Source organism: Engystomops pustulosus, chromosome 2 (genome assembly GCF_040894005.1).
Source record: "Engystomops pustulosus chromosome 2, aEngPut4.maternal, whole genome shotgun sequence".
Taxonomy (NCBI): Eukaryota; Metazoa; Chordata; class Amphibia; order Anura; family Leptodactylidae; genus Engystomops; species Engystomops pustulosus.
In genome coordinates, this window is record NC_092412.1 from 40,501,150 (window position 1) to 40,513,609 (window position 12,460).

The 12,460-nt window shown below is 42.9% G+C and overlaps 1 protein-coding gene across 1 annotated transcript in view; it reads left to right on the top strand.

Annotated features, from left to right (window-relative positions):
* Window positions 1-9,337, top strand: part of PDX1 (pancreatic and duodenal homeobox 1) — a 28,531-nt gene extending 19,194 nt beyond the window's left edge. The window contains exon 2 of the mRNA XM_072132980.1: window positions 6,915-9,337. Within this exon, the coding sequence (XP_071989081.1) occupies window positions 6,915-7,318 (404 nt within the window). The 3' untranslated portion in view covers window positions 7,319-9,337. The remainder of the gene's footprint in view (window positions 1-6,914) is intronic.
* Window positions 9,338-12,460: the final 3,123 nt, after the last annotated feature.

Consider the following 12,460-nt stretch of genomic DNA (forward strand, 5'->3'; position numbering starts at 1 on the left):
CCAATTGTCACTGGGGCAAAAAAATTTTTTTTTGCCTGGATCTACAATTCTAAAACATACAGTTTCGACTTACATACAAATTCAACTTAAGAACAAACCTATGGAACCTATCTTGTATGTAACCCGGGGACTGCCTGCAAATGAGAGGTATCCTCCCAAAATCCCAAAATGCCATATTTGTCTATTCGAATATAAAACGCTTATTCCCAGTGGTGAACCCTGTAACAGAAAATAGCACCAACATTTCTGAACTGCCACTTTTGCACCATTTCACAACTAATAAAAATGTTAGTAAAAAGCTATCAAAAGATTACACAGTCCGTAAAATGACGGCAATGAAAATTTCATCTCATTTTCATTTCAAAATTTGAGACCATACACAGGTCTTTACAGTGTAGTAGTATGAAGTTATTGGCATCAGAACAGTGGGAAAGAAGAAAAAATTGCATCCAAAAGTTAGAATTTTTAAAAAATCTATTGAAACATAATAATACCTGAATAATATGAATTTAGTATCTCTGTCATCATACTAACCAAAGGAATCAGCTCAGGTCAACTATTTTAAGAGACTGTAGCTTTATGGCAAATCTTCAGTTTGTATCCATCAACCTGACTTTATCATTACAAGTACTGAGCTGTGTCCATACATTACAGGATTGGGGTAGTAGTACTGAGCTGTGTCCATTTATTACAAGATTGGGGTAGTAGTACTGAGCTGTGCCCATATATTACAGGATTGGGGTAGTAGTACTGAGCTGTGCCCATATATTACAGCATTGGGGTAGTAGTACTGAGCTGTGTCCATATATTACAAGATTGGGGTAGTAGTACTGAGCTGTGTCCATATATTACAAGATTGGGGTAGTAGTACTGAGCTGTGCCCATATATTACAGGATTGGGGTAGTAGTACTGAGCTGTGCCCATATATTACAGGATTGGGGTAGTAGTACTGAGCTGTGCCCATATATTACAGGATTGGGGTAGTAGTACTGAGCTGTGTCCATATATTACAAGATTGGGGTAGTAGTACTGAGCTGTGCCCATATATTACAGGATTGGGGTAGTAGTACTGAGCTGTGCCCATATATTACAGGATTGGGGTACTAGTACTGAGCTGTGCCCATATATTACAGGATTGGGGTAGTAGTACTGAGCTGTGTCCATTTATTACAAGATTGGGGTAGTAGTACTGAGCTGTGTCCATATATTACAGGATTGGGGTAGTAGTACTGAGCTGTGTCCATATATTACAGGATTGGGGTAGTAGTACTGAGCTGTGTCCATATATTACAGGATTGGGGTAGTAGTACTGAGCTGTGCCCATATATTACAGGATTGGGGTAGTAGTACTGAGCTGTGTCCATATATTACAAGATTGGGGTAGTAGTACTGAGCTGTGTCCATATATTACAAGATTGGGGTAGTAGTACTGAGCTGTGTCCATATATTACTGGATTGGGGTAGTAGTACTGAGCTGTGCCCATTTATTACAAGATTGGTGTAGTAGTACTGAGCTGTGCCCATATATTACAGGATTGGGGTAGTAGTACTGAGCTGTGCCCCTGTATACAAGATAGCGGTAGTAGTGCTGATCTGTGCCCATATAAACAGGGCAGGAGTAGTAGTACTGTGCTGTGCCCATATATATGAGGATATAAGTAGTAGTACTGTGCCGTGTCCATATGTACAGGATAGGAGTAGTAGTACTGTGCTGTGTCCATATGTACAGTATAGGAGTAGTAGTACTGTGCTGTGCCCATATATATGAGGATAGGAGTAGTAGTACTGTGCTGTGTCCATATGTACAGGATAGGAGTAGTAGTACTGTGCTGTGCCCATATATATGAGGATAGGAGTAGTAGTACTGTGCTGTGTCCATATGTACAGGATAGGAGTAGTAGTACTGTGCTTTGTCCATATGTACAGTATAGGAGTAGTAGTATTGTGCTGTGTCCATATGTACAAAATAGGAGTAGTAGTACTGAGCTGTGCCCCTGTATACAAGATAGCGGTAGTAGTGCTGATCTGTGCCCATATAAACAGGGCAGGAGTAGTAGTACTGAGCTGTGCCCATATATATGAGGATATAAGTAGTAGTACTGTGCCGTGTCCATATGTAAAGGATAGGAGTAGTAGTACTGTGCTGTGTCCATATGTACAGTATAGGAGTAGTAGTACTGTGCTGTGTCCATATGTACAGGATAGGAGTAGTAGTACTGTGCTGTGCCCATATATATGAGGATAGGAGTAGTAGTACTGTGCTGTGTCCATATGTACAGGATAGGAGTAGTAGTACTGTGCTGTGCCCATATATATGAGGATAGGAGTAGTAGTACTGTGCTGTGTCCATATGTACAGGATAGAAGTAGTAGTACTGTGCTTTGTCCATATGTACAGTATAGGAGTAGTAGTATTGTGCTGTGTCCATATGTACAAAATAGGAGTAGTAGTACTGAGCTGTGCCCCTGTATACAAGATAGGGGTAGTAGTGCTGATCTGTGCCCATATAAACAGGGTAGGAGTAGTAGTACTGTGCTGTGCCCATATATATATGAGGATATAAGTAGAAGTACTGTGCTGTTTCCATATGTACAGGATAGGAGTAGTAGTACTGTGCTGTGTCCATATGTACAGTATAGGAGTAGTAGTACTGTGCTGTGTCCATATGTACAGGATAGGAGTAGTAGTACTGTGCTGTGCCCATATATATGAGGATAGGAGTAGTAGTACTGTGCTGTGTCCATATGTACAGGATAGGAGTAGTAGTACTGTGCTGTGCCCATATATATGAGGATAGGAGTAGTAGTACTGTGCTGTGTCCATATGTACAGGATAGGAGTAGTAGTACTGTGCTTTGTCCATATGTACAGTATAGGAGTAGTAGTATTGTGCTGTGTCCATATGTACAGGATAGGAGTAGTAGTATTGTGCTGTGTCCATATGTACAGGATAGGAGTAGTAGTACTGTGCTGTGCCTATATATGCAGGATAGGAGTAGTAGTACTGTGCTGTGCCCATATATACAGGATAGGAGTAGTAATACGTGATCATAGCAACCCAAGAAATCAGCTTGGATCAATATCTAAAGGGACTGTAGCATTTATAGGAGTTTTATAATGGTAGGGCTCATTATTGCAAATGCAGAACAAACATAGGGGCTTATTTACTAAGGGTCCGCGGATCGCACTTTCATTGGATTCTCAAAGTTTTCAGGATTTTTGCGCCGCTGTGACAGGTATTTAGCAGAGGATTGTCGCACGCGATCGGATTTTAGCGCAGCTGCGCTGACTTTCATGCAACGGAAATCAGGGGGCGGGCCGTCAAGCGACCTCACTGATTCGGACTGAGCACGGGATTTAACATTAAAATGTGTCGCAAGACATGCACTCACATACACCAGGAAGAAGAAGGTGAACTCCGGCAGACCTGAGCGGGGAAGCGACACATGCAGGATCTCGGGCGCACCATCTTAGTGTGCCTGAATTTTTGAGTAAGGCTACATGCACACTATGTGGTTTTACATGGACGTGCCTCATCCATATTTTATAATCTTTATTTATATAGCGTCATCAGATGCTATAGCGCTTTGCAAATCATAGGGGACGTCTAATATATAAAGCTGGGTGTATGTGTGTGAATGTATGTATGTCCGCTAAAGGAAACTGTACAGTCGCGTTTACAATCACCATTTTGCACCTATTAACCAAACCTGATACGGCGCTGTGCGCTATACATCGCTATGGAGAGGGCCGGGGGTGAGCAGCTCTCACCCCCTCTTCCTTTCCTCGGCACCGCTGTGTGCCCAACATGGTACAGTACAGCTGACACAATGGGGGTCATGTGTTACCCGAATATTTCCGATTTGCGCCGATTTTTCCTGAATTTCCCCGGGTTTTTGGCGCACACGATCGGATTGTGGCGCCTTGGCGCTGGCATGCACGCAACGAAAATCGGGGGGCGTGGCCGAACGAAAACCCGACGGATTCTAAAAAACCACCGCATTTTTTTAAAAAAAAGTGTCGCTGGACACATGCTTACCTTCACCCAGCAATGGATCGTGAACTCCGGTGGACCTCGGCAGACTTCAGAGCAGCAGCGACACCTGGTGGACGGCGGAGGAACTGCCTTAGTGAGTTGCCGGAAGACCCGAATCCACCGCAGAGAACGCGCCGCTGGATCGCGAATGGACCGGGTAAGTAAATCTGCCCCAGTGTCGTGTGAATGTAGCCTAAGACTGATCTTCATTGAGCCCTAAGTGATGTTTAGTTGCTAAGAAAAAGATTGTATCAGGTTTGGTTAAATTTATGAAAAATCCCTTTGTTTGGAAATATAGAAACGGACAAGGTTACAAGCTCAGTCCTCTCTGGATCACTTCACGTGACGTGATACAGAGCCGCAGTGTGGATTCGAATGGGTCCTGCATGGCTTTTGCATGCAGATGGAATCACTATGGCGGCTGCCACATGTGCATAGTCCTCATAGCATGAGGTTTAAACCACAGCATTATCAAGTGTTATATGCTGCAGATCTTTTTACATATAGGCGGTCCCCTACTTAAGGACACCCGACTTACAGACAACCCATAGTTACAGACGGACCCCTCTGCCCCCTGTGACCTTTGGTGAAGCTCTCTGGATGCTTTACTTTAGTCCCAGACTGCAATGTTTAGCTGTAAGGTGTCTGCAATGAAGCTTTATTAATAATTCTTGGTCACATTACAGCCAAAAGTTTGAAACTCCAATTGTCACTGGGGCAAAAGAAAAAAATTTGTCTAGAACTTCAATTATAAAATATACAGTTTCGACTTACATACAAATTCAACTTAAGAACAAACCTCCGGACCCTATCTTGTATGTAACCCGGGGTCTGCCTGTATATGGGAATGTATCATTCTAGTGACATACATTTGGGCAGATTTATTATTGTATCTGCGCCAAAAAAGTGTTGGGAACTCAAGTGTTTTTTTGCGCAAAAGTGTTGCGGATCATTTATAATGCGTTTGCGCCAGAAAGAACAGATGTTCCCAACTAGTGGGTGTGGCCTAACTTTTCCACATTATCCATCACATGTATGTGTATTTTGTCTGCATTTTTGGCGCAAATATTGGCGCACAGTAGACCAGGAATAGACCAGAGAGCAAAATGAAGACGCAGTCCATGTAAGATTTTGGCGCACATTTCATTACTGCGCCACTTTTATGCATCGGGCTGAGCTTTCCGGAGACTGATCTCCGATGCCGACAGTTGTGCTTGCACCACAATTAGTAAATCCCCCCCATTTTTTTGCCCAGAAATACATACATTTTTGCGACTTTTCTCATTCAATATTTTTATTATTGAGTTACAAAACGCCAGTTACATAATAAGCAAGTAATGTAAAACTCATTTTTTTACATTAATTTGCACAATTATGTTTGGTTACATATTGATAATAAGTAAAGTTTAATAAAACAAAAAGGAGAGGGAAGAAGAGGGAGGGTTTTAGAGGGTCGAATTTGCCACCAGGGGTTGCATGCCGTAAGGTTAAGGTCTCTATGCTTCAGATTATAGGTTGATTGCGACTTTTGACAACCCACTCGACTTTTTTACCTAACTTGCCCGATTTACCAAGCAAATCCAGACTGGGAGGTAGTAAACTTGAACACATTAAATTTCCCCATAAGGCACTTTAAAACAGACCCGTAATATAAAACAGAGTTATAAACTCTAACAAACATCCCCACCAGAATAAAAGGCATTGAGGCTTCCTGTTGGGTGTAAAAAGGTCACAGCTATTTATTTTTTAACAATTTAACAAAACTCCAAAACTTAAACGGCAATGTTATGATGTTCATTCTGGTGCCAAAACCGCAGCTGCCCGAAGCGGTTTGCTCGGCCGGACTCCCGGCCAACACTGCGTCTTCCGGGCAAATCTCGTTCCATATCTCAAATCTCCACCAATCTCTTCCTTTTTTACCGCCAGCTGTGACTTCACAGTATGGAATACAAAAGAGAGACATCAAAAACACCAAATAGTAACTGTAGGGAGGGAGGGAGGGACAGCTTCACCGGTGGCGCGGGCAAGAGGAAGCAGCACACCCAGGCACCAGCTTATAAACCCAAGGGGAGGGGAAACATCAGGGAGGGGGAGGAGAACCCAACAACTGAGCACTACACCCCTTAAAGTGCAAACGCCACAAAAATTCTTAAGTGCAACTCCTGGACACCCCCAGTCAGAGTGCACCCTCCATATTCAGTCGGGGGTACCCTGCAGATCTATGACACCTAAATTTTCAAGAAAGGCGTAAATGTTGGCACAAATCCTCTCCCTCCCCAGTGTAGGAAATACTAAGGATTTAGTTGCACCAAAATATACAACTTTTTCACTGCAGACATTAACGCCCCATGGGCCAAACTTTTCAAGGAGTCAAAGCTACTATGATAAATGTAATGTTCAAGATGGGTACCGACACAACCTTCCCCCATAGAATCCCTTAAACTGTGATTATTGGTGAGGCTGATTACACCTCACCAATAATGGGAATGGGGGCCACCCTCTTCAGTTTGGAGTAGTAGACAGAGCAGGCTGCTCCATTCATCCTCTATGGGACAACTAAATATTGGCAAGTATTGTCTGATATCCCTAGCAGTCCCTTACAATGAAGCAGCAGCCCACATGTTTGTTGTAGATCCCGTTCTTGTCAGACTCTCTTCCAGTCAGATATTTATCCCTTATAACGTGAAACACAGAGTAACAGTCTTATTTGAACTTAGCCATATCTGACCAACACAACCCTAATGTTTGTCAAGGCAGCTTGAGATGTTTGCAGATCTTCCAAGAATTCTTGCGCAATTTTTCCTCAAAAGATGTCAACATGAAGCTGAGGTCTAATTGAATACAATGTACTTATTACACTTTGTATTTTCCATCGCAGGTGGTTCGTATATGATGGAACAAGAAGAAAACAAGAGAACAAGGACAGCCTACACCAGAGCGCAGCTCCTGGAGCTGGAGAAAGAGTTCCTCTTTAACAAGTACATCTCTAGGCCCCGGAGAGTTGAGTTGGCCGTCATGCTGAACCTGACCGAAAGACACATAAAGATCTGGTTCCAGAACCGTAGGATGAAGTGGAAGAAGGAAGAAGACAAGAAGAGAGGACGAGGAAGTGATCCCGAACAAGACTCTGTGGTGTCCTCCGCTGATATTATAAAGGATGAGTCTCAGTGTATGGGGAACACTCCCCCCACCAGGGACTTAGTGTTATCACCTCCTCTGCCAACCTCATCATCCACACAAGCCGGCTCTATGCCATCCTCCAGACAAGCTGAGAAGCGATAGAGATAAAGCATCCCTGGTGACTCTGAAGTATTACAGTATATTGAACTCAATAGACTTGGCTAACATAGATCAGCCTATGGAATGGCTATGACTTGTACATGTGACCTATAGTTTGTGTAGTAGTTATTGACAATGTATCACCTTAGACATATTGAAAGTGTTTGGCAGTACAGTACGTAGCACATGGAAGAGGCACCATCCTCCATCCGGATAGAGACTATTATTCGGTATTAGCTTTTATTACAGAGCCCATTATTAATGATAGTTTGTATCCAAGCATAGGTATACCATACAGCACCTGGGGGTGGGCAAGGGGTCCTGGTAAACTTGGTCTAATTCAATTACAATATACATGCCATAGGTTTGGACTGGTCCATCATAGTACCACAACATCCTCCAGTGGGTCCAAGTTCTAAAACAATAGAGTCCAGCAGAAGATAACCCGATTTAGTTCTGTTTCTTAGGCACTGATGGAAGATGGATCCCCAGACTTGTTCTATCTGGTGGACCAAGAAACCCCCTTTCAACACTGGTACATACATGGTACATGTATGTACTGGTACATACATTGGTACATACACTGGTTCCACACCCAGAAGAAGAAACCTGAAGACCATGCTGTCCTAGGACAGTATACATGAAGTATCCATCAACTGTATCCCCAACTGTATTCTACTGAATCCCCAATTGTGTCCCTCCCCATAAACCTAGTAAAAGTATTATATGAGCAAAGGGGGTTTGTAGCAAGTGACTCAGGGAAATGATATAAGCAGTTGGCTTTGTCACATAGAAAGCTGAATTTTGCAGTACAATTGCCTAGTACGGGTTCACGCGTTTCAGTGCTAGTGATCACATGTGTTTGATCTGTCTCTAGCTAATTGAAATGGAAACATAATGGATCCCACTCATTCTTACCAGATCCTACAGTTCTCTGTTTTTATGGAGTAGCAGACTACTGTTCTGCATGCGAAACACGAGGGAAATCCATCAGTATGGTTCTGGATATAGAAATCCCAATGAAATTTATGAAGACAATAAAGGGATCCCTACAAGCCATTCCTACTTTGATGTACTACAGAAAAAGACCATATAAAATGGACTTATGCAATAAAATTGATGTATGAAAATTGGGTCCCGAGTGCCCATTGGGAATTATCCGACCACCTAAGTGTCCTACTGAGCCAACCCTACAGTCTGCAGATTGATGTGGATGATTCTACCAGCATATTTCACACTCCACTAGAAAGTTTCTAAGTTGGTACTTGGCAAGTGAATTCTTCCTTGTGTGGACACAATGACCAGGGGGATAGTCTGGTAACGCCCAGTGGACACTTAAGACCCAATTTATGCGTAGTGTGGGAATTTATCTATCTTTTTTGAGTACATTTCCAGCAGCAAAACTACGAAGTAAGATCTGTGTAGAAGAGTTTTGTCCTAACATAGAGCTTAAAGGTTTGTTAACCCTTCCAAATTGTCTATATTTCTGCATAAATTTGACCTAAAAACAACATCAGATTTTCACAAAAGTCCTAAAAGTTAATGAAGAAAAACTAAATCAAGCAGATAAGTCAAAATATTAGACTTGGATGATTTTTTATTAAGGAAACTGATCCATGCTCATAAGTTTACGTAAAAACTTTTGAAAAGTTCACAAAGTTTTTAGCAGTTTTCTGAAATGACAGAACACAATAATATAGAGTCAAATGTGAATGTGCAGCTTACTTTATTGTTGCCCCAGCTTGTTCCTAACATTTCATTGCATATGTAATGCCTTTATTTTCAGTGACCGTCAGACCAGCGTCATAACACTAGAGATTAATGTGAGTGTCCCAAGTAGTGACTGTGATACCTGTGATTGGCTGGGATCAGTCTTGCATCATGATCTCCTGTCCTGGACCTGAGCGGAGAAGAGATTTTCCATGGATGAATTCCAGTAGTATTTTCCACTTGCCATTATATGACTGTATCGTATGACTAGGATTAGTGTGTTGCTTTGTGGCACAATATTTGTAAATTGACTATGAGAATTAAAATGCTATAAATGATAGTAACGTCTGTATTGTACTATGACTGTGTTATGTGTAGAGTGATGAATGTGCATTATAAATGTGGGGGCGGGGGGAAAAATCAGTCATTGAAGATCCAAAACAAACACGGCCGATATTACATTATGTTGGATCATACTGACACATGTGACATCATTGGACCGGTGACATATTTAAATAGAGATATCAATTACATTGTCACAGACCATTGTGCGCCTGGGGGATGCAGAGGTTAATAAGGAACCCATTATCTAGAACCAAATGGGACCCATTGCAATTCCACAGAAATGTGACACTTGGTATGTTATGCTGCCACCTTGTGTTCAGAATGTATAGCAATGTGTAGGTCCATTGAATGAGCTGGTGGGCACATATCTTTATCTCAGAGCCCGGTGAAATCTGCGCAGCAGCCAATAGAAATACTTTTCTATCCTGCTTGTCAGGACAGGTGCAAAACCTCTACAGTCACGTGTTAGTATATCTAATGACAGTTCATGGAAATTGTATGCATGGCCGGCGCCAGCACCAGGACTACCCAGGCAAATGTCAGGGCCCAGAGCTACTGGGGGGCCTACATGGCCAAATCTCAGTCCCCAGCAGCCTGGCAGTGCCTGGTGAGGGGTAAGTGGGGGCTGTATATAAAATAACCATCTGGGGGTTGTTTGGGATGATAAACTAGGGAACATTTTAGGGAACATGAGACTGTTTTAGTTTCTCAATGCAAAGGGGCCCACTGAGGCTCTGTCACCAAGGGGCCTACTGAACCCTGGACCCGGCTGATTGTATGCTACTATATTCTCATATTCTACATCTCATACATGATGAGAATCAACGACGATGAGGTCTGTAAAAGAGGCACTTACATTTTGGTTTGGGTTCTCCCCTTTCCTCAAGAACTTTGACTCCAGAAACAATACTCCCTCAGTATATAGAAGTGGTGACATCACATTGACCACATGTGACAACTGCAGCCTATCAAAGGCCTTATAGGATTTTGGCTTCAGTTTCCAAGTGCCAAAAATATGTCACAACTGCAGTCTAGCTACAAAAGCCTAGACAGGCAGGGGCAGGAGCTGCAGTGATGGAACAGAGGGGAGAAAAAAGTAGAATATAAGTTTAGATCATTTCTGATTTTTCAGACTTACTTGCATCTGGACAGAAATATCTTCATCTAAAATAACCCTTTTAGGACTGGGTAATAGAAACACTAGAGGAAACGTGATGATCTTAGTGATCCCATTGTTTTTATGAGATTGTTTGTGGCATCAAACTTAAAAATGCTGCACAAGGCAGAAAATGTCATCCATTGTTGAGGTTTAGGACTAAATTAAAAGGGACCTGTCACTGTGATTTGAGACTCTCAACCATATATAGATCCTTATAGATCTTGGCTCCATGAACCCAGAGTGGTGCAACCTTGTTGTTTTGATAGCAGAAACAGGCACAGAAAGCACCAGAGTTGAGTGTATAGGTCACCATAAGACTAAGGTAAGAATATTTTTTTTTTCAGAGCAATTATTGTGACACTAAACCACAGATCTGTAGTTGATTTAGTGTCCCAAAGTGTCCTGACAGATTCCCTTTTAAACTGGCCGGACACATTATATCCCAGCCTTTTATAAATAGTAGAATAACGGCACCTAGTGGTCATTTGTGACAGTGCGTTCTGTAACAAAAAGGGGAGCATTTAGAACAATTTGCTAATAAAAACCAAACAAACAAACAGAATGGGGCACATTTACTAGGGGCCCGAACGCAACACTTTTGTCGGGTTTCATGATTATTTCCGTTTTGCGCTGAATTGTCCCGCCAGCTTGCATACGACAGAAATCGGGGGGGGGGGGGGGGCGTGGACGTCAGACAACCCGACGGATTCGGACAAACCGCGGAATTTAAAAACGGAATTGTGTCGCAAGATCAAGCACTCACATGCACCAGGAAGAAGCAGGTGAACTCCGGCGGACCTCAGCGCAGAAGCGACGGATGCAGGAACTCGGGCGCACGATCTTAGTGAATCGCGGCAGACCCAAATCCTCGTCGGACAACGCACCGCAGGATCGCGACAGGACCGGGTAAGTAAATCTGCCCCAATATTTAGAAGGAGATTTCAAATTGTGCAATGTATTTTAGCTTCAGTGATTGAATCAGATTTCCAATTTTCTCTGTTTAGTGTCCGGTAGTTATTGACCAATTTTTGCTGCTTTTATATATAAATTAATGAATATGTGTGAAAAAATTCAGTATACGGTACAAAGCATCAAACAGGGAGGAATAAAATATTCTACAACTCAGATTCCCAAAAATTAATTGTAATCCGTAACAGAACTGAAAAGTGTCATGCAGTTAGAAAATATCACAGGCTTTCCTAGAGAGATGGGTTTTAAGAGCACATTTGAAGCTTTCTAGGCTGGGTTTTAGTCTGAGGGTAGGTCATTCCATAGAATTGGTGCAGCTTTGTGGATGAGGGGGATTATTTTTAATTGTATTTGGATGGAGACCGGTAGCCATTGCAGTGTATCATACAGACTGGAGGCATCCGTGTTGTATTTGGTCTGAAAGACAAGCCTGGCTGCTGCGTTAAAGGGGTTTTCCCACGAGAGTAAATTTTCAAATTTCAACCCGTTAGTGATGTTTACACAATAAATGTCATGGTTTGTAGGGAAGAACCGTCTGATAGTCTATGGGCAGAGCAGAGGAGTCGCTAGGTCAAAAGATCCGGGGCTCGTGCACCAGATCTTTTGGCCTGTGCCCCGGATCTCCCCGGGCATCCTCCCCTCTCAACACGATCCGTGTCCTGCACAGATCGTGATGAGAATGTTTGCTGTCACTGCTTTCCCCAGCAGCTCAGCCTCCGTTGAATAATAGTCCCAAAGGCTGAAGGACCTTTGATGATGTCATGGTCACATGACCTGCCAGGGAAAGCAGTGCACACACACACAGAGCTGCATCTGTGAGGTGAGGGGGGAGACATGATAGGGAAGGTTGAGAATAAGGGAGGCTGTGTGGGGGCACATTACTTACTGGGGGCTGTGTGGGGACATTACTTACTGGGGGATCTGTGTGGGGGCACATTACTTACTGGGGGGCTGTGTGGGCA